Source organism: Vipera berus (assembly GCF_964194415.1).
Source record: "Vipera berus genome assembly, chromosome: 3".
In the NCBI taxonomy this organism is placed as follows: Eukaryota; Metazoa; Chordata; class Lepidosauria; order Squamata; family Viperidae; genus Vipera; species Vipera berus.
Window position 1 is genome coordinate 36,862,652 of NC_138204.1, and position 23,504 is coordinate 36,886,155.

At 40.0% G+C, this 23,504-nt stretch overlaps 1 protein-coding gene across 1 annotated transcript in view; it reads left to right on the top strand.

The window, feature by feature from the left end:
- Positions 1–366: 366 nt before the first annotated feature.
- Positions 367–23,504, top strand: part of NGF (nerve growth factor) — an 89,653-nt gene continuing 66,515 nt past the window's right edge. The window contains exon 1 of the mRNA XM_081325695.1: positions 367–539. Coding sequence (XP_081181821.1) covers positions 537–539 — 3 coding nt within the window. The 5' untranslated portion in view covers positions 367–536. The remainder of the gene's footprint in view (positions 540–23,504) is intronic.

A 23,504-nucleotide genomic window follows, 5' to 3' on the forward strand; every position in this document is an offset into this window, starting at 1 on the left:
CAACCTGTGATTAATCACACGTTTCTCCTTGTCTTCCAGGTGGAGCCCTGGTAAGGGGGCCACCTGTCAAGCTCCTGTGGGCTCGACACTAACGGGAGGGGAACAAGGACAGCAGGAATGAGGAGAAGGCCAGTGACAAAATTGGCGGTGACAGCCCTTCCCTCTCCTGTTACCTGGCCTGTTGGCAGGGAACCTGGCGGAGCATAGCTACGCGACCATCGGCTGCATGGCTCCACGGCCATTCTGCCTAACAGCTGATTGGCGCAGGGAAGCAACAAGGAGCCGGAAGCTGAAAGCCTGCAGCATGTCCTACCTAATTGCTCTTATCAGCGCACGCCCTGGATGCTGGTTAGGTGGGCGGGGGGTGGGGCCAGTTGGGAAAAGTATATGTAAAGTGCTGGGAGGCGATTGCTCCCTGTGCTAACTTTGTTTGCTGTCAGTTTGCTGTTTCTGTGACTGAACGCCTGCCAGAACGTTCCTTTATTAAAGCCAGCCACCTGTCAACTCTACTACTTGTTTCCTGTTGGAGCCAGGGGATGGTAAGGACTTTTAACATCTGAACTTTTATGATAACTGCAATCCCTTCTGTACTTCACCTTTGAAACTATGAGTCTGATCTGTTTGAAGTTTGTAGAATAAAGTATTACATTCAGTTTTCTAAGATATATCACTTTTAATATGCTTATCAAGGCCCACAATAGTGCAACATCTTTTGATTGAAGTAAAAATAGATATAACAGAGAGAAAAGTAAATGATCTTCAAATGTTATGTAGTGTTCATTATAAATATTAAGAAATGGTGATTGATATCAGATAATGGGTAAATATTTACCAAGAAGTAATTGTTTATCAGGTAAAGAAAAAGTAACACTGATAATTTCATTAAGTAAACATCAGTGTATTTGATGTACTACTTTGCATTAACCAACTGCATATTTAACTAATTAAAATAGATACTAATGGATCTCACTGTTGGCGATGTTTTGACAGCAATTTGTAAAGATAAATATCTACCATATACTTTTGGGACCAAGAAGTACATATATTCAGTCTACTACAGTCTGAATGCAGATCATCAGTTCTTTTAAGGAAGCAACTTAGATCAAAAAAATAATTAAACATATTTTCATTCATATGTGAAATGTTTCAATGCTTCATGAACCAGAAAAATAAAGAAGTGAATTCTGGTCCCAAAATGAAGGTCTCCAGCTAAAGTCTGTGCATTATAAAAACAGGGGTTGTGGGATTGTTGGAATCCAAAAGCTTAGCGACTTCAGGGTGGATTCTCTCCTCCCACCCCAACACCAAAAGAGGCACCTCAGATGTGTGATGAGGCTTTTATTTTAGCGACAGCACCAGCAACTCTGAACACGCTTTGCATAGCTTGGCTTGTTACCACAAGACCTAATGAAGTATCTTTAAATCCTTGTGATAAAATTACCATTCAGAACTCTCAAAACACCCCCATTCTAGTACTGTGCATTTCTTTCATTTTTCTTTTTCTTAACTTTTTTTTTAATGTACTCAGTTATCCCAAAAAAGCATGCACGTACAGGGCAAGGAGTTTCTGTTGTTTCTTTCAGGTTGATTACAAACTTGCAAAATACAAACTGTTCATCAAACTTGGCAATATTTGCTTCTAATTATTTCTGACCACATTTATCAAACGCACAGAAAACAGCATTTGAGCTCCACAAATTCCAAATCCTATCTGTCAGTTGCTGAGCTGAAACAAAATTGTTCTTGTTATTTTCAGCTGTGGGCTTTTAATTTAATTTTGTTTGCTGTACTAAACTGTTTTCACAATCTAATGCAGACCTTTTGCCCTAAAAGGTCATTTAAATTCATACATTTATTTATTTATTTTATTTATTTTTGGGACTTATATGCCGCCCTATCTCCCGAAGGACTCAGGGCGGCTAACAACAATAAAAACAACAATACAAAAGTTAAAAAAAATTAAACAAACAGCCCCAAAATTAATTAGCTAAACAATTAAAAATTAAAACAATTTTAAAACCCGTCTTCAATCCAGGTCAGCTTGATGAAAAAGGAGTGTTTTGAGGCCGCGGCGAAAGGACCGGAGATCCGGGGCCATCCGGAGCTCAAGGGGGAGTTGGTTCCACAGGGCTGGCGCTCCCACAGAGAAGGCCCTCCCCCTGGGGGTCGCCAGCCAACATTGTCTAGCCGACGGCACCCTGAGGAGGCCCTCTCTGTGTGAGCGCACCGGGCGATGGGAAGTTGTCCCCGGCAGCAGACTGTCCTGCAAATATCCCGGGCCTAAGCCATGTAGGGCTTTAAAGGTGAGTACCAGCACCTTAAATCTCACCCAGAAGACAACCGGTAACCAATGCAGCTCACGCAGGAGGGGTGTAATATGGGAGTATCAGGATGCTCCCATCACTACCCACGCGGCCGCATTCTGCACCAGCTGGAGCCTCCGGGTGGTCTTCAAGGGCAGCCCCATGTAGAGAGCATTGCAGTAATCTATCCGAGAGGTAACGAGTGCATGAGTGACCGTACGTAGGGCATCTCAGTCCAGATGTGTGCATATAAGCAGTTGATAATATTATATAATACAGTATGTCCATAACCATCCATTAACTCTCCTTCCAAGTCTCTCTTTTTTGAGTTTTGAAAGTAAATAGATGCAAATGTTTCTACCTATTGCGTTGGTGCAGGGAAAGAGAATGTACACCCAACATATTGAAAGATTATCCAGTAAAGATCATTCATATAAGAAAAAGTTCCAACTTAGCAGGGAATAGAAAACCTGAAGCAAATTCCTTTTCACTTCCTGTTGGAAACAATGCTTATATTAAGGTTTAAATTTGGTTTATAAAACATACGGGATCATATAAAATAGAGAATTACTATTCAACCTATGACCAATTAAGTCATCATTTCAGACATATTTCCTTACCTAAACCGAGAAACAGAATGACCCCAAGAAGGCAAAAAAATCAGTGGGAATGGGAGCAACTCCCAACTTTCTGTTCAATGGAGAAGCTGGCAGGGAGTATTGGAAACCTTCCTCCCCACCCCCTTCCCTTCCTCCCTCCCTCCCTCCTTTCAATCATACAATTGTAGCCAATACCTTGAGTTTGTAACCAATACCGTGGTGGTGCAGTACTGCAGGCTACTTCTGCTGACTGCCAGCTGCCAGTGGTTCAGCAGTTCGATCCTGACTGGCTCAGCCTTCCATCCTTCCGAGGTCGGTAAAATGAGGACCCAGATTGTTAGGGGCAATAGGCTGACTCTGTAAACAGCTTAGAGGGGCTGTAAAGCACCATGAAGGAGTATATATCTAAATGCTATTGCTATTGCTATTCTTGAACTCATCTTGTAGATACCCCTGCATGCAGTGAAAATACTATGAGAAGAAAAACATTAGAGTACCTTCTTCCTTCCTGTAAATACTTTTCTAATGGTATCAGAATATACTTTTTTCCTGAGAAATTCTAGTTTCTTTTTTCAGACAGGTTTCTAGCCATTTTTAGCATGATAAGAAATAAATATAAAGAATTGAAAAGAATTAGAAATAAAGAATATAATGATTTCACAAAATATCCAATAAGTATAAAACTTCTTCATTCTTTATAGTTCTCCATTTAGTTGCATGGTTTGTACTTTCTACTTTCCACTATCAAGTCTATATTCTTGCATTATACAATCCCACCCAAGTGATTCTGAAATATCCTACTATTTAGGTTATGTATTTTGTTGAAATTTCAGAAATATTTTTACTAAATGTTATTTTATATTCTTCACAGTTATATCTTATTTCTATTTAAAAATATCCAGAATAATTTACAAACAGAAAAAAATAATATTTTGTCCAAAGTGAATTATAAATGAGTAATGACTGAATAATAAGCTGGTTTATAAATAATAACTGATTCCTAAAACTAAATGATATCAAATTCTGTTAATAATAGTTTTCCATTAATATTTCATGTGAGGGATGACCCCTGCAAAGAATTGCAACTATTTTCTTTTTGCTTTTGTAAGCATCTAACTGAAATCCTGGAAGGAAATGCAAAGGTTTTGGCACCATTTACTCTCGAGTAATATAGCAGGGATGCGGTGGCTCAGTGGGTTAGGATGCTGAGCTTGTTGATCAGAAGATCGGCAGTTTGGCAGGTAGAATCCCAAGGGCCGCGTAGCAGAGTGAGTGCCTGTTACTCGTCCCAGCTTCTGCCAACCTAGCAGTTCGAAAGCACGTAAAAATGCAAGTAGAAAAATAGGGACCACTACAGTGGGAAAGTAACAGCGTTCCGTGCGCCTTTGGCGTCTAGTCATGCCGGCCACATGACCATGGAGACGTCTTTGGACAAACACTGGCTCTTCAGCTTTGAAACGGAGATGAGCACTGGCCCCTAGAGTCGGAAACAACTAGCACGCATGTGTGGGGGAACCTTTACCTTTAATATAGCAGACGCTAGATTTCTAATATGACCAACAACAGATCCTCTATTTATTTGCCATTTGTATTTCACAAAATTCAGAAATGTCTTTCTACACTCTGGGATTGAATAAATTACTTCTCACATTACAAATATGTGAGCTCCATAACTCTCCTAAGATGCACTTTCTGCTGAACTGGAAAATGTATATGATGTGGCCTAGAAGTTGTGTTTTGGGATTTTATCCATGCTGCTTCTGCCAAAATGTGGATTATCTACATTTACACTTATTTACCATACTGATTCTAGCTGTTCAGACATCAGGCAGATCCTATCCCTCTAAATCTGATTTGAGACATCTATCTTCTTGGACGCCTGCACTTGTGCCCATGTGCTCTGCTGGCCTGCTGCCACTCGATGGTGGACTGGCTTCTGCAGTGACTTTTCAGAGGAATTTTTACATTCTACAAAAACAAACTTACCCCAAGAGAGAGAGATGTGTTTATGACTATTTCTGGATGACTGCCACAAAAAAGACTTAAGAAATTCTAAAATGTGAGCGTGTCACATGTAGGCATTTCTATGTCAAAGCATTCATTTGTTTGGCATTTGCTCTACTAAAACAACAGAAGAGAAAGAATCATGCAAACTCTTAACATTAAATTCATAGCAGGGTTCTTAAAGTTTTCTACCTTGTTGATTTAGCTATAATACTGTATATAAGCAGCTCAGTGATTTCATCTGTATTATAAATCCTCCATATTGTCCTGTGGCACATGACAACTAGGTGCACATCTATAATAGTCTCTATGAACATGGTAGAAACGTAAGAGAATGGTTCAAAAGTTAACATAAAGCAAACTAGATTTTGGGGGAATAGCATGAGTAGAAGTAACAACTCCACAATTCAAAACCTTTATAGGACATATAGAGATTGCAGCTTTCTCTGTAGTAACACTGATGTAGTAAATCTTAATCTCAAGCTTTCACGAGTATTTTCCTTGTCTTCCCCTCTCTCCTGTCTCCTCCATCTCATTTGAACTTAAATCCTGTATCAATTTAATCACTCTGTGTGTTTGATGAAATGAGATGCGGCTTAGAAAAGCTAATGCTTTAGTCAGAAAGGATACTACCAGACTCCTGACTTTTTTTATTTCCATAGCCAGACAACTCTACTTCTACAAAGTCTGTAATGTAATATGCAGCCATAACCCTAAAATAAATTAAAATGTGTTTGATGGCCTGAAATGTATAGAGGGAGTAGGATATGTATTATGACTTCTCAACTCTGCTACTCTTTCTTTTTCTTTTTTTCTCTCTCCAGATATGCACACAAACAAACAGTCTATGGTCCTCCTGCTTTAACTCAAGTTGCGGTTTATCCTTGGTTTCTGAATCCATGCCATTACAGAGTTAGCTAAAGTACAAAGAAAAAAAAAGTAGTGGGAAGCATCAGATTCTTGAATCATATCCAACTAGAATTGAACAAAAATAGAAAGATTCTCACTGCAAATTTGCCATTGGAATGAAGGACTTGTTTTTTTTCACTGTCTTCACTGAAGTTCTCTTGATATAAAGAGAGATGCAGAAGAAAACTACTGGGAAAGAGAGATTTTCTTGTTCCCAGAGATGAGGTTAAGGCCAACATTAAGTAGTTGGTATGGAACAGCATATAGCTCACTCTTGATAGAACCACCAAATCTTTGGAGAATAGTTCAATTTGCCATCAACAATATTAAAATATTTTATTCCAGTTGATCGAGTGTAACTGGATTCCAACTTTTCAAACTATTGCAAAGAAAATTTAAAAGTGCCACATGATCTTCCTCTAAGAATAGCTGATATCAGAAAATTCACAAGTAATATGGGGGAATGCACAAATATTATTCATGCATAGAATCAACAAATTATGCTAGTTTTAATGTCAAAATATTTAAGAATCTCTTACAATATACCCTTTGCTGGGGGTACTATCTAGAACACAGAAAAATTGAGAAAGGAAGTGGCAACACTTTTTTTGTCACTGGATTGATAATAAGATTATTATTCCACTACTACAGAAATAAATTTCAGTTTAGTAGTTCTTTAAAATGTATCACGTAATATAGTTGCTGGATGAGATTCAGATTGCCTATTCAGTAAATAGTATGTCTCAAATATTCGATAGAATGAATCCTAAAAACCCTCTCAGCTTTCTTCCTCCACAGAAGTGAAGAATAACTAAATTATACCCCAATCTGCTGGGATTGACAGTTTGCAATCCCATATTTTAGAAATAGCTTTTTCTTTATTTCCCAAAAGAGCGTATCACCAGTTAATCTCAGAACAGTATAAGTTCATCAGATTCCTTCCCTTCATTCAAATATAAAGTGAGATTTTTAAATGGTATGATATAAATTTCCATTACTATCGTAACTCTTCATCTGGCAGCATCTTCCATTTTTGTATAAGCCATATACAAATTCTTGAGGCATCATCATGATGCACCTTAAGAATTGGATCAGGAATGTAGACTGTCACATAAAGAGATTTTATTGCAGCAAGTGAATCATATCCTCTTTTCGCACAATAATATTATACTGTCATCTGTCTCACACTGTTTGCACTGGGATGTTCAGTATGCAATCTATTTTGGTTTGCATCAGGAATGCACATAGAAAAACATTTTTTCCTCGTGGGGTATTTCTCAGAAATCTAAATAATTAAATTTTAGAACTTGTGTTTTGTAGGAAGTAACGAAGAACATTTGATTTAATTGCTTTAAAGAGGATAATTGTTATTTCATTTATAACAGAAGCAAAAGTCTTACAAGTTCTTTACAGGAAGAGATGAAGTGAATTTATAGGCTATGCAATTTATATGTCTGAGATCTTCTCTTATTATAGCAGCCATTGTAATTCTCAGGTTAACTGCCAGGCAGGATGGCTATTCATTTGACATCTTAAATGTAGAATCCAGACTAAATTGTGGAACCATAACTGCAATGTAAATATTTACAAACTCTGGTGTGTACAATAAGAAAGAGAAACAAATGACATGTCTCTAATTGGGAAGGCAGGAGCGGGGTTCTAAATATTTACACACATGATGTAAGTCAAACAATGAGAAAGTTGAATACTTCAAGAGGTATTATATGCCCTGGTAATCTCTAGGTTTTAGATCAGTGCAAGTTATTCAAATGAGTCTGCCTTTGAATATTTTTGGAATCTACAACTACTACAAAAATGTAATTATTAAAGGCTAACTACAGTGGTGGGATTCAGATATGTGAACAACCAGTTCTCTGTGTAGATGCTGCTTCTGGAAGTCTATTCTGGGCCTGAGCAACCAAAAATTAGCTATTGGTTCTGCTGAACTGGTGTGGACCGGCTGAATCCCACCACTGGTTAACTAGCACCTGGTTATAATAGAATAGAATAGAGCTGGAAGGGACCTTGGAGGTCTTCTAGTCCAGCCCCCGGCTCAAGTAGGAGAACCTATAGCATCTCAATCAAGTGACTGTCTAGCCCAGACATGTCAAACACAAGGCCCGGGGACCGGATATGGCCCGCGAAGTGGTTTCATGTGGCCCACAAAGCCATCCTGGAAACAGTGAGGGAACGGCCCCCACTGCCTTGGCCCTGGCCCAGAGACCCTCCTTCTGCCAGAGACCCTCAGATCTGTCCCACTCCTGCCCAGGCCCCCATAGGCACCCTTGATGCGAATGATGTAGAGCTGGCCACGCCCACCCAGTAGGCCATACGCACTCTAGCCACGCCCACCCAGTAGGCCACACCCACCCTGGCCATACCCACCCAGCCCCTTGAGGGCAACCGCAATGCTGATGCGGCCCTCAATGAAATTGAGTTTGACACCCCTAGTCTAGCCTCTTCTTTAAAATCTCCAGTGATGGAGTGCCAAGATTTCTGGGGGCAAGCTATTCCACTGGATAATTGTCCTCACTGTCAGGAAATTTCTCCTTGATTCCAGGTTGCTTCTCTCTTTGATCAGTTTCCAACCATTGTTTCTTGTCCTGCCCTCTGGTGTTTTGGTGAATAACATGACCCCCTCTTCTTTGTGGCAGCCCCTCAAATACTGGAGTACTGCTATCATGTCTCCCCTATTTCTTCTTTTCTTTAGACTAGCCAAACCCAAGTCCTGCAGCCATTCTTCGTATGTTTTAATCTCGAGGCCTTTGATCATCTTAGTTGCTCTTCTCTGAATTTTTTTCCAAATTCTCAACATCTTTTTTATGATAGTGACCAAAATCGGCTGACGTATTCCAGGTGTGGTCTTAGTAGGGTTTTATAAAGCGCTACTAATACTTCACGTGATCTTGATTCTATGCCTGTTTATAAAACCCAGGATTGTATTAGCTTTTTTGGCTGCTGTTACACACTGCTGGCTCATAGTCACTGCTGGCTCATGATCGTCCACTAGGACTCCAAGGTCTCTCTCACAGTTACTGTTTTTAAGCCCAATCTGTACTTGTACCTTTGATTTTTTCCTGCCTAAACGTAAAACTTTGTTTTTCTCCACATTGAAACTCATTTTGTTGGACAGGGCCCATTGTTCAAGTTTGTCAAGATCTTTTTGGATCCTTAGTTTGTCTTCTGGGGTGCTGGCTACTCCTGCCAATTTGGTGTCATCTGCAAATTTAATGAGTTCCCCTTCAATTCCCTCATCTAAGTCATTGATGAAGATATTGAAGAGTAAGATGGAACCTTGTGGTACCCCACTGCTTACTTCTCTCCTTGTGGATGTAGTGCCATTGAGGACTACCTGTTGAGTACGGTTTGCCAGCCAGCTACAGATCCATCTGCTGGTGATGTTGTCTATTCCACCTTTTTCTAGCTTACCAAGGAGTAGATTGTGGTCTACTTTATCAAATGCCTTACTTAAATCTAGGTATATTACATCCACAGCATTTTGCTGATCTACTAGTTTAGTCATTTGAAATAAGATTGGTTTGGCATGGTCTGTTTTTAACGAACCTGTGCTGTTATAATTTTGTTGCTTCTACTTGTTTGCAGATCTATTTTTTGATTATCTTTTCTAGGATCTTCCCAGGTATTGATGTTAAACTGATTGTCTAGTTTCCTGAGTCTGTTTTTCCCCCCCTTCTTGAAGATGGGAACCATATCAGCCCTTTTCCAATCCTCAGGTACTTCCCTGGTGCTCCAGGATTTATGAAATATGTGATGCAATGGTTCTGAGATAACATCTGCCAGCTCCCTCATGATGATCTCCTAATGATCAGGTTATGCTAGTTAAATATTAATTCTATTAATTTATGATTCTAATTGAAAGTAGTATTTTTATCTAGAATGGAAGGATTTTTTGAAATAGTACTATAAATAGAAAGCATAGTGGACATCTATGAGAACTGTGCTACATGTACGACATCAGTCAACCTGGTCTGCTAACATTTATAAGACAGGAATTGGTAACAGCTGGCATGTGGTTAGTCACAAGTAGCATGAACCAAACTATTTGAAGACAAAATATCCAAGACATCTCCTGCATTTGGGACAGAGTTTAAAAGATTATCAGAAGAAAAACTTTCAATATGGCACAGGTATGTGAAAAGTATAAAGAGGGAAAGCTAACGCATTGCTTAAATGTACGTACAACCCTCAGACAAATGGAGTCAGATGAAAGGAGAAGAAACCAGTGAAAAAGAGACTATTGGTGTGAGAAATTATTGATTCAGTGACATAAAAAAGGAGACATTGATCAGATAATTCTCTGAATTAATTTTATGATACAAAAATAAAAACCAATGTTAACAAAGGTAGTGAGAGACTTCAAAATATCTAAAATAAGTAAAAACATTATTGGGTCTTTATAGTATTATAAACCCCATTGAGTGAGCTATGAGCTAATTCATATCTTGTAAGGATGATATGGAAGATACCTTTCTATGATTCTGTCCTACATCAATTAAAAACATCTATATAGTTAATGAAGAGAGAAATAATATAGTGTCTTTCCATACAACTATCAAGTGCAAGAAAAGAACCAAGAATTGCTTGTCTGTCTCTTTCTGTCTGTCTGTCTGTCTGTATGTATGTGTCTGTCTATCTGTCTGCCTGCCTGCCTACCTGCCTGCCTACCTACCTACCTACCTACCTACCTACCTACCTATCTATCTATCTATCTATCTATCTATCTATCTATCTATCTATCTATCTATCTATCTATCCAGTGCTTTTTTTGTAAAAGAAAAAGGTGCCAGAACTCACACATGTTATACAACCCACCTTGCCTACCCTACAAGGTTCCATCCAAAAAAGGTGCCGGAACTCCGTTCTGAGCGTTCTATGAGAAAAAAAGCCTTGTATCTATCTATCTATCTATCTATCTGATTTGTTTGGTTTGTCCAGTTCACTAAACCATAAGTCATAAGTCTTCAAGACAAACTTACAGTCACTTATAAACCACTGTGAGATTACATAAACTAAGGCAAACACAAAGAAACCACATTAAGGTTTAATGTAATGTGTGAACCTAGTTGTTTACTTGCTACTTTCCTTTGCTCTAGTTCATTATAGAGTACTGTCAACAAGGTAAGCACTTGTTTTAAATTTAGTGCCCAGAGTACATATGCAGCAATTTATCCCTAGCTTTGGTTTTGTGCCCCAAAAGATCAAGAAGTATGTGCTTTTTATTTCAGTATTTTAAATAGATTATAACTTCTGGACATGAAAAAGGACATGGATTTTCATATGATTTTTTGTGAACTTCCACAAACGTGGAATGGAATCCAAAAACTATAGCAACATGAAATATTTTTTCTCATGAATCAAATACGTCTGCTAATTTCCCAATTCCCTCCACAACTCCATTTGATATTTCTGGAGATTTCTCTAAAACACTAGAGTGAATATGCAGAAGAAAGTAAAAAGTAAAGTAAAAAGTAAAAAGAAAGGTTTTTAAAACTCCTGCACATACAGGGTTGAGTTCCATCCTTCTGGAAATCTTCTGGTTCTTCATACCCTCACTCTGACTTGCTTCTACCATACAATTTCCAAGATTGTCTTCCCTGAGTGCGAGAAATAGAGCTCCCAGAACCTGGAGCTGCCTTAATCTGGTGAATAGAAACATTAAAAGAAAGTATTTATTTCTCAACTGCAATATCCTGGCCATATACTGTAGCATAGAAGTGCTTAATCAAAGATTTTTGCCATTAATGTATGATTTAAATCCTGAATAATTCTGTTTTTATTTATTAAATTACATTAGTATAGAATAAAAACACAAGATACGAATGAATGAATGAATGAATGAATGAATGAATGAATGAACCGAAGAACAGAGAGGTAGAATGCAACAATGGGTCTTTTAAGTAATAATGCCATAATTTGGAAACTTCTTGCCCCATGAATAGGGCTGTGTTCTTTTCTGAGCATGTTTATTTGTCTAGTTGACAGTTTTTAAATGCATTCATTTACTCATTTATTATTTCATTTTTTTACCCTGTTATAACTTTAACAGCTAAAGGTAGTGTTCATAGCACTTTTATTCCAATGTTTCTCAAAGGTTGGGCTGAAAGATATATATTTATTTATTTATTTATTTATTTATTTATTTATTTATTTATTTATTTATTTATTTATTTATTTATTTATTTTATTAGATTTATATACTGCCCCTATCCAAGGACTGGGGGCGGTGTACAGGGCAATTAAAACGCTAACAACACACAAGGTATACAAATTAAAATAAGATTAAATCAATAGCCCTAAGTAATAAATACAATCTAAAATTTAATTTTTTTTAAATTTAAACACTAAAATCCAATCCCTTAGTCCAGGCCGGCCTGTTCAAACAACCAAGTCTTCAGTTCGCGGCGAAACGAGCGAAGGTCGGGAGCCATCCGGAGCTCAACCGGAAGCTGATTCCAGAGGGCAGGCATGCCCACAGAGAATGCTCTCCCCCTGGGGGCCACCAGTTGACATTCCTTGACCAATGGCACCCTGAGGAGGCCCTCTCTGTGGGAGCGCACAGGACGATGGGAGGTTAACGCTGGCAAAAGGTGCTCCCGTAAATAACCCGGACCCATGCCATTTAGGGCTTTATAGGTCATCACCAGCACCTTGAATCTCACTCGGAAGACAACTGGAAGCCAATGCAGCTCGTGGAGCAGAGGTGTTACATGGGAGTATCGGGAAACCCCCATCACAACTCGTGCGGCTGCATTCTGCACCAGCTGGAGCCTCCGAGTGGTATTCAAGGGCAGCCCCATGTAGAGAACGTTGCAGTAGTCTATCCGAGAGGTCACGAGCGCATGAGTGACTGTGTGTAAGGCGTCCCAGTCCAAATAGGGCTGCAACTGGCGCACCAGGCGAACCTGGGCAAAAGCCCCCCTGGTCACAGCTCCTATATGATCTTAAAAATTGAGCTGTGAATCAAGGAGGACGCCCAAGTTGCGAGCCCTATCTACGGGGGATAACACCTCACCCCCTATAGATAAAGATGGAATAGAATGGACAACCCAAGATGCCGGTACGCACAGCCACTCGGTCTTGTCGGGATTTAGACGAAGCCTGTTCCTCCCCATCCAGACCCTCACCGCCTCCAGGCAACGGGACATCACGGAGAGGGCATCACTGAGTTGATCTGGGGTGGAAATAAAAAGCTGGGTATCATCAGCGTACTGATGATACCCCACCCCAAAACCACGAATGATCTCGCCCAGCGGCTTCATATAGATGTTGAACAGGAGAGGCGAGAGGACCGACCCCTGAGGAACTCCACAAACAAGAGGCCTCGAGGCCAACCTCTGTCCCCCTGTCAACACCGACTGCGAACGATCCAGAAGGTAGGAGGAGAACCACTGTAAAACAGTGCCACCGACTCCCAACCCGCTGAGGTGCCGCAGTAAGATACCATGGTTGATGGTATCAAAAGCCGCTGAGAGGTCTAATAGGACTAGGACAGAGGAGCAACCCCTGTCCCGAGCCCGCCAGAGATCATTCATCAGTGCGACCAATGCCGTCTCCGTGCTGTACCCGGGCCTAAAGCCCGATTGGTAGGGGTCCAGATAATCCACTTCCTCCAGGAACAGAGGAAGCTGATAAGCCACCACACTCTCAACAACCTTCGCTTAAAAGCGAAGGTTGGAGACCGGACGATAGTTATTTAAAATAGCCGGGTCCAGGGCAGGCTTCTTGAGGAGGGGCCTCACCTTCAAGGCGGCGGGGAAGCTGCCCTCTCTCAAAGAAGCAGTTATTACTACCTGGAGCCAGCCTCGTGTCCCCTCCTATGCTGCATAAACCAGCCAGGAGGGGCACAGGTCCAGTAAACAAGTGGTGGAACTCAGCCTCCCCATGATCCTGTCCACTTCTTCCTAAGTCACAGGATCGAATTCTTCCCAAATAATATTCCCAAGACTGCTCGATTCCCTGTCGTCAGACTCTGCCCAATCGGAGTCCAAACCGGCCCGAATCTGAGCGATTTTATCCGCCAGATATTGACTAAATTCCTTGGCACGACCCTGCAGGGGCTCCTCCCTCACCTCCTGGTTCAGGAGGGAGCGAGTCACCCCAAACAGGGCAGCCAGGCGATTATCAGTGGACACGATGAGGGCAGCGAAGTAGCTGGACTTCGCTGCCTCCATCGCTGCGAGATAAGACCTTGTGAAGGTTCTTAGTCGCAATCGATCAGACTCAGACCGGCTGGACCTCCAACAGCTCTCTAGGCTCCGTCTCCGACGCTTCATCTCCCGGAGCTCCATGGAGAACCATGGTGCCCGCCGGGATCTGCGCCGGGTCAGGAGCTGCATGGGAACAACACAGTCGAGTGCCTCCGCGGCCGCCCTTTCCCAGGCTTCCACTAAGGCATCGACCGAGCTGTGAGCGAAGATGGCAGGCACAGATCCAAGCGCCGCCTGGAACTGTTCAGGGTCCATTAGGCGCCTGGGACAGAACCACCTGGTCGGTTCCATAACCCCGCGACAGGGGGGGTGAAGCGGAAGGCCAGCCGCAGGAGGTGATGATCGGTCCATGACAGGGGGGTAGTAAATGGAGATCCCCCTCCCAGATCATCAAGCCACCGTCCAGATATAAAAATAAGATCAAGTGTGTGACCCCCCTCATGAGTCGGGCCCTGAATTACCTGGGTCAGGTCCATGGCCGTCATGGAGGTCATGAACTCCCGAGCCAACCCCGACGAACCTCCCAAGGATGGCAGGTTAAAGTCCCCCAGAACCATAAGTCTGGGGAACTCAACCGCCAACCCAGAGAGGATGTCGAGGAGCTTGGGCAGGGCAGCTGCTACACAGGTAGGCGAAAGATACATCAGCAACAAGCCCAACTGAACCCCAGGGCCAAATCTCAAGAGGAGTGACTCACACCCGAATATCTGAGTAACGGTAGCCTCCCGCGGACACAAGGTCTCCCTTACAACCACCGCAACACCCCCACCCCTTCCCTGAGCCCGGGGCTGGTGAAGCACACGGAAACCTGATTGATTGGCACAATGTGACTCAATGTCATATTTTCCAGCAGAACAATAATATTCAGTCAGTGCATCAGTGAAAATCTGAAAACTAGAATATCTGTATCTATGAAGATGAAACAGAAGCATTGTCCAAAGAAGCAGGAGTGGGATCTATGAAACCAGAATATGTTTCAATGCAGCAATAATACAGAGAACAGAAGAGGCTAAAAAGAACAGTTTCACTGGAGCCCTATTTTCAAGGTCCCTGTAGATCAGGGGTCCCCAACATCTAGGCTGCAGCCCACTAGTTGGTAAGCTGTTTGCAACCAGGCCATAGAAATGGCAGACAAGCGCGCATGCACACCCCCACTTGCATGAGCAGTGGGTGAGCGGGTGCAGCTCCATTTGCGTGAGTGGTGGGTGCACATGCATGCCACTCACGCAAATGGAGCTGCACATGTGTACTCACTTGCCAGCCACTCGTGCAGAACTATCTCTCTCTCCCCCGCCCCCCGCCGCCAGTCTGCTGCTTCTGCTCTACTGTGTACAACATTGCTTTCAAATAAAGCAGGATAGCTTTGCAGCTCCTGACAAGCAACTGCTACCTTTCCCCAAAGATTAGCAGACAAGAGAGCACCACATAAACTTCAGAGATGGAGACTATGTTCAGTTGGATGCCAATTTTTGCATATTCCTGTTGTTTAACAGCAGGAGGAGATTGAAAATCACACAATATTTTTGACTTTTCAGAGAGTGAAAACAACAGTAGTGAGGAAGTGATACCCAATCTCTTTTCCAACTATTTTCTGACTGATTGAAAGGAGGCAGCAAAATTTGCTTTTCGTGTACCTCAACAATACAGTGAAAGCCATCACTGGGTCACACTTTCTCTGCTCAGTCTAATTGCTTTGCTCAGGCAAAAAATATACCTTTAGGCAAAAATTTGTAGTTACTATGGGAAGACCCATTGCCTTTAGTTGTAGAATTCATCTCAAATCCTCATAAAATCTCAGAAATATGTAAGCCTAACTAGACTGCAAAATTATCTAGGGGAGATGTTTTGAGACTGATGACTTGCCCTGCTTTTAGTTTGATGGAACAAATAGCAAGGCTATCCGGTTATCTTTTTTTTTCCTCCTGATTTTGAGAAAGAAGAAAAAGGAGTATTCAGATATCCAAAATGTCTTTCGATTTTTTTAAACCTACAGCTTGCCATTTTTGAAATCCATTTATAAGGATTCCATTTTCTGGTAATTTTAGGCAAAAATATTTTTTTTTCTGAAAAATAAGAAAAATATCATGGAAGACTACTAATTACTAATTAGAATTTGTTTTTTCTCAGCTCATGGGTTGTACATTTGTGAATAGAAAAAACAAACACTTTTGTTTAGGTAGTTGATTTCAAGTCTTCCTGAAGGAAGGAAGGAAAACATTGTATTTCTACATAACTAGATTATATATGTTTAAAAATGATAAGTAAAACAAACCAAAATATAGATATGGATTTTTAACCAAGTATGAATTTCAACATTAACAAAAAGGGGGTTCCAGGATTACTGTACATTGTCCTTACCTGAACTACAGAGATGTATATTTCCTCCTTCTTATGTTCTCTTCTCTGCTGCTTTTACAGTCTCCTTCTATAGACTGAAAGAACATTGAAAAGGTTTACACAAAACTAATAGAACAATCTGAGCAGGTTATTACTTGTAAGCTTCTTTTAAGTCCAGATCCCCTTTATAGGGTTGTTTCCATCCCCATTCCTGCTCAGGATTTGCCAGCACATTTCTTAAACTGCACCAGAATGGAGGGGGTAGCGTGTGGAATATCAAAAAGAAAATAGCTCTTTCTTTCCTAAGGTGATATAAGTAACTTTCTTTTATAGCAGATTTACAGAAACTTCCTTTCTTTTTTCACCTCCTTAATCACTTCTCTGTTTTCATTGGTGTTTTGCCGTAACTAGCCATACCACCCGCCCAACCAACAGCAGAGAAAGAGAATTCTCCCTATCTGTCTCTACTTAATTAAGTAAAGCTAGTAATTCTAGCCAGATTACTATGAGATTTGGTCGACGAAAAAGGAAATGTAATCTGGCCAAGTTAACTAAGGGTTTAAGAGGCTAATTTCAAACAAACAAATTGAACATTTAGTAAAATTAGATAATGGGAATTAAAAGCAACAATATTATCAATATTAATATTGGCATTCAGATTTGATTGGATTGGATTTTGGCAGCACTTCCAGTGATAATACTAGAAACCTCGAGCCATGAAATTTGAAAGGCAATTTAGGTCCTGCCCAAGACTTTTTGTATCCTGAGGCTGAGCAATTAACAGTAAAATAGTCTCCTTCAAGTTTAACTTGATCAAAAAACAGTTTTAAAAAAAAGTAAAACCAGCAAACAAACAAAAAAACCCCATAATTCCATATAAATCAGTCAAGCCTTTTATTGTAAAAGAACACCCAGTACCATCTAGTTTAAAAAGCAAGGGAAACATACATAACACTGTCCTTCGTAACTCAGTTAAACTTTTAATTGAAACTACCTTAGTTAACCTTTAAAAAATGCTGCACCAAATACCTAGTTATCCACAAAAATGACAGATGTAAACAGAATCTATTACTGTTGGCATACTATAACACAACTGTATTATGTAAAGCATTTGCTGTGGATATCAAAGACTATTGAAAAGTTTTAACTAATACAGCATGGTTCAAAGTAATTTGCTTTCTTTGCAACACAGATGTCCCCATAAAAAGGATGAACTGTACTATGCTACGCTACCCATGATTTTCAGGCACTGCGGTGCGTGTCCTGGAATAAACCCAACTTTCCCCAAATCAAATTTGTTTAAAAATTTTCTGAGTTCACATGATACATTTTGGAAATATTATTGCAGTTACGTGCCATTAACATACTCTTGGGTTTCTTTTGTTCTTTTAATCTTTACCATAATTAAGGTGTCTTGGATATTCTACTTGTCTGGGCTCTTTTCCATAGCCTACTTCTGCAAATGTACTCTAATATTAACCATATTGTTCCCACTTCATTTGTTGCCTAGTCTTGCCTGCTTTTTAAATATGGCCTGTTTTATATATATAAACTGCAAAGTACCTTAGGCTTTTGTGGTGGATGATCAAATAAATATTTAAAATGTTTATTTAAAGCATATTCAGTAGCAATAACATAGAAAATACAGAACTAAATAGCTCAGTAAACATATGAAGAGATAAATATAGAGAAGCTGCCATCTTAATGGAATGAGAGCCCTTAAAATCACAATTAGAGGCAATTGACTAATAGCACACAGATGGCCAAGCTTTCTTCACTTTGATGCTATCACCCTTTGTCCATTTATGCTGGCTGGAAATCCTATTTGTTGCCATCCAAATATTTCTGGATGGCATCTCCTGTGTAAAGCTGTGGTAATGCTTCTTACCTTAATGGTGCCTCAATCATTCCTATTTCACTCCAGTCCACTATACATTTGACACACAACCCTCCTTGCAGTTTCCAATACTACCTGTATAGCCTCATGATGTCTTCTTGAAAATTCATGCTGCGTGACCAGGGATCTCAACATGTTTCCTTGATGAGGAAAGAGGCAAAACCTTGAAACCCAGTTTTCTCACTCACCAGCCTGGGCGGAAGGGCACAGAAATGGATCTTTTAAGCCAAGCGACCGGCATCCACCATTTTTTAACATCCAGTTTCTGTATGCAAAGTTGTCCTCAGAGACTTACAAAAAATATGATGAACTAAGCTTTGTGGAGTAGAATATATTCTAAAATCAGTTTTTTAATTACATTTTAATTACATCTTTAAGTCAAAATCAGCAACAGTTCTTGAACATAGGAATATTTATTTGTCAGAAAGGTCTGTGATGAAAAATAACTGAGATTACTTTGAGGACAAAGAGCCTTCTGTCGTAAACTGACAATCTACAGCACTATATATGTTGCTAAACTATAATTTCTAGCACCCCTAAAAAGATAGCCAATGGTGAAAGGTGTTGGCAAAATCTGGAATAGCATTTTCTTCAAACCCTGTTCTGTTCTCCATCAACAGTTAAAGGACACAAAGCAAATCATTCATCATCTAGTAGAACAATTTTATTATATTGTCATAACCTCTAAATCTCTGCTGGCTAGCTCCAAATCCCAGCTATTTCTTTTGTGGCATTTCATTCTTTTTGGCCACAGCTTTTCCCTTCTTTATATACTTCTAGGAATTAAAATTAATGTATGGCTTAAACTAAATGGGTAGCTATATATGTCTTTCTACAAGTAATCACAAATATTTTAAGACTCTGGACTCTGGGTAAATTAGCATATAAATTAGGTATTAATCCCTGTAAAGACTTGTTCCATTAAGATTGCAGCTTCTAAATTTGGCTTTAACAAGCATGTTGCTTAAGGAATTGCTTGAGGACTATTTTATTGAACAGATATCAACAACACTGCTTTGGACATAGGTAATATTGATGTAAAGAAAAGGTATATATTTATTTATTTATGGTTGGTTGGTTAATTCGGGAGAGAAAGTGCAAAACGTGTGTGTTTGTGTGGAACACTGAATTGTTTACTGGGTCTACTTCAGATTGCAGAATGGATATCATCCTGAGAATGAGATTACGTCCCCAGACAATTTTGTAAACTCTGTTATCATAAACTCCATTTTGGTCACTTGCCTAGTGTAGAAATGAATGCTTAAGGAGAGAAAAAAATGGGTCTTGTGAGCAAATTTTTTTCATATCATGCCCTTTGCAGGGAAAAACAGGAGCCATCCTGTTAAGAATGATGACAAGCCCCATTTGTAAAACACCTAAAAACAAATTATATTAATCAATAAGAATTACTAATTAAACAAATCATTTTAATTATTAAAAACCATGATGGAACATGACATATAAACAAGTTCTCTAAAGTTCCAGTCTGGAAATGCAGAGCCAAGCATGAGGGACACCAAAATCCTGTGGTAGTAATTGTGGGTGTTATTCTGTGATGATGCTCATTTTTCTCTTTCAGTTTTCAGTGGTGCCTTCTTTAAAGCTGGTGGAGGCTTCACACCACAGGGTTTGCCAACAGGTTCTGTCAGCAGCCACAGCTTTTAGTTTCTTTGGTTGGCTATCACAGTGGCATAGGGTTTCTTTCACAGCATCTTTGTAACAGTTGTGTGCTTGACCTTAAGGTCACCAGATTCCAGTACACCATAGAGCTATTGGCAAGGCATATGCTGGTCTTCCATTCCGATCATGCATCCGACTCACCTTATGTAGGCCCTGATAATCAGGGACTCAATGCTGGTGGCCTCTACACAGTTTGAGACCTCCAGGTTGGAGACATGGTCTTGCTTGAAATTTCTCCAGTTGTTTGATGTGTCTTTGGTGCAAAGTTCAGGACTCACTTCCATTTAGAAGAGAAGGATAATCATAACTCCAAAGACTTTTAGTTTTATGAAGATATGGATGTTGTCCTGACTCAGCATTCTAGTATCAGCTGCCTCAGGAACTGGCTGGCCTTGCTGATCCTCAAGTCAATTTTTTTGTCCTCACTTCCCAAGTATTTGAAGTTGTCTAATTTGTCAGCTGGGTGTCATCAGTGAATCTTCATTCTATGGGCTTGGTACTTGGCATGGGCTGGTAAAGTATTATATTTATTAAATTTTTATACCGCCCTTCTCCCGAAGGACTCAGGGCGGTGTACAGTGCAATAAATATTAAAAAACAAAGTACAAAAGTTAAAAAACAATTAAATATTATGCCCGATATATACAATAATTAAAAACCATGTTAAAACCCCAAACCCCAAACCCATCAATCCAGGCCGGATCGCTCAAATAAGTAAGTTTTTAGATCCCGCCGGAAGGAGCGAAGGTCGGGGGCCATCCGGAGCTCGACCGGCAAGCAGTTCCACAAGTCTGGCGCGCCCACAGAGAACGCCCTCCCCCTGGGGGCCACCAGTCGACATTCTTTGATCGGAGGCACCCTGAGGAGGCCCTCTCTGTGGGAGCGCACTGGACGGAGGGAAGTTGACGCCGGCCGCAGGTGTTGCCGTAGGTAATCCGGACCCATGCCATGTAGGGCTTTGTAAGTCATTACCAACACCTTGAATCTCACCCGGAGGGCAACCGGCAGGCAATGCAGCTCACAGAGCAAAGGTGTAACATGGGAGTATCGGGAGACTCCCAACACAACTCGCGCAGCTGCATTCTGCACCAGTTGGAGCCTCCGAGTGGTCTTCAAGGATTTCTTCTATTAATTAAAATAACAATATGATAAAAAAATTGCTCTCCAGAGAATAAACAGTCCTGATTACAGAAACTTGCATAATAGAATAGCAATGACATCAGCTGAACTGGTTAATATTAAAGTATTAGAAAGGAATGTTATTCAGTGGTCTGTATAATTGCAACAAAACTTTGAAACTTGGATTACTGATCTTTTCTTCCTTCCTCCCTTCCCTTTTCTTCCCTTCCCTTCCCTTCCCATAAAGAGTACTGATCTCAAAGATGCTACACTCAAATTTTTACAGTTGTGTAGAATATGTTGGCTATCCCTGGATTTTAACAGCCACCTTGAAACTTAAGGCACAGGCAATACAATTTTTGAATCTTTTATCTCTTTCTGCTGCTGATTTATGTCTGATTTCCCAATGTGGTTTATATTTGAAAGAGTGATCAGTTCTGAGCTGCATCACCATAAATGATAGTCAGTAGCTAAGTGACAAACAATTGTTGCTCCCAAGGACCTATGTGACTCCAGGCCTTTGTACATTTGGGAACTACAATTATTGTTTATCTAGGTCAATGAATACTTTGCTTGCTAATTGATTTGAGGTCATGCCAATTAAAAACAGCAAAAAACTGACCATTATTTCAAATATTATCAGATTTTTTTCACCCTATACCTTTATGATAGTAGCACTATCAATGGAAAATATATAACTCCACCACTATTTTCTTCTATGAATAAATATGGCCAGCCAATCATAAAGAGCTCCCACATTCAAAAGTACTGTCTTAATTGCCTTACAGAAGGCTAGTAGTGAGGAGAAGGGATACTATAGTACTGGGCATTCTAGAAGGACTGTCTCTGGGCCTATGTCCCTTTGACATCTCATAGGGAAGGTAGTCAGCATTTACTCCTTATATGCTAACACAGTCTGAGCACACTCTACCTGGAGGAAGTGGTCCCGAAGTATCCTGGAGAAAGGGATCCAGGGTTTTATAGATCAAAACCAGCATGTTTGACTGGATTTGGAAGTTTATTGGATACCATCCCTTAGAACTAGCAGTCCACCCAAGCTGTCAAAACATTTGATAGCTAAAAATATATGCAGCATTCACATAAGGATAAGCAATTAATGAGCTTCTGGAATGGGAAACTTTCATTTTCTACAAATAAAAACAAAAAAGGCTTATAAAAGCTTAACGTCAAACAACATTATCATATATGGAAGTTTATGTAATTATAAGTGGATTAGTCTCTGAGGTAATGAGAGCCAGACTGATGTAGTGGTTAAAGGCAGTAGGCTAGAAACTGAGAGATTATGTGCTGGCCCAGTCACATTCTCATATTCTATCAGCCCTAATGGCAAACCACTTTTAATAATGTTGCCAAGAAAATAGCCTGACGATGGGAGTTGTACCCAGCTACTGATAGCACAGCCCACTCCCTCCTATGTCTTTCTCTGCTAGTTTTGTGGGAGACTTTATTAAATGCTCTGATGAAGAGTACTATGTTTACCACATTCCTTGGTTAACTAAATTGATATTATATCAAAAAAGGAAACCAGTTGGCTTTGGCATGTCCTGACAAGTAAAGCTTTTTCCCTGCTTGATTACAAGTCCAATTGCTTAATAATTTATTCTAAAGTTTTGCATAAAGCAATGTACAATCATATTGCAACTTTAAAGTTGTGTATTGTTGCTGGAGATAATGTACAATTGACATGTAGGAACAGGAATCAATAGAAATGAAGCTTAAATTCGTAATTATACAACAGCATCATCAGCACTAGTAAAAGCACCTCTCATGTCAGGGAGAAAAGGAAGGAAATCCACTTGGTTCAATTTACTCTTTGGTTAGAAGATACATGCTGAACCCCAAATTATCTTTTGTAGTCTGGTTAACGATGATGGTCTATATTTCAAAATTCTGCTCTCTGCTGGATGGAATCAGAAATGTTACATTATATTATGAATATTTTTGATTGGGAGCTGAGGGCAAATCTATTTTGTTCTAGTCAAGATTTCTTTATATGCTCTTTCTTCTATTTGCACATCTAACACCTATTTAGTTATTGTCAGCTGTCTTTTCTCATTTCTGCAGCACTTCAACATTATTCTTCTATTTTCCCTACAGTTGTTATATAAGAAGTTTGTAAAAGAAAATATTTTGGAAATGTAGTCCATGAGAAAAGAGACAGCTCAGTTAATATTAAACACCTTTTGGTATAGTTGATACGACAATATTCACTTTGGGTGACTTGGCCAGCCATATAAATCTATTTAATATATAAATCAAGCTAAAAAACTAACCAAAAATGCTCCATATTTGAAACTCCATGCAAGAGTGATACCATTTGACAATCCAGAGAACCCCTTAGACACCAATGTTGTATCTACTTGATGACTGTCATCACTGGCCTCGTCCTTATCGTGTAATAATCTGG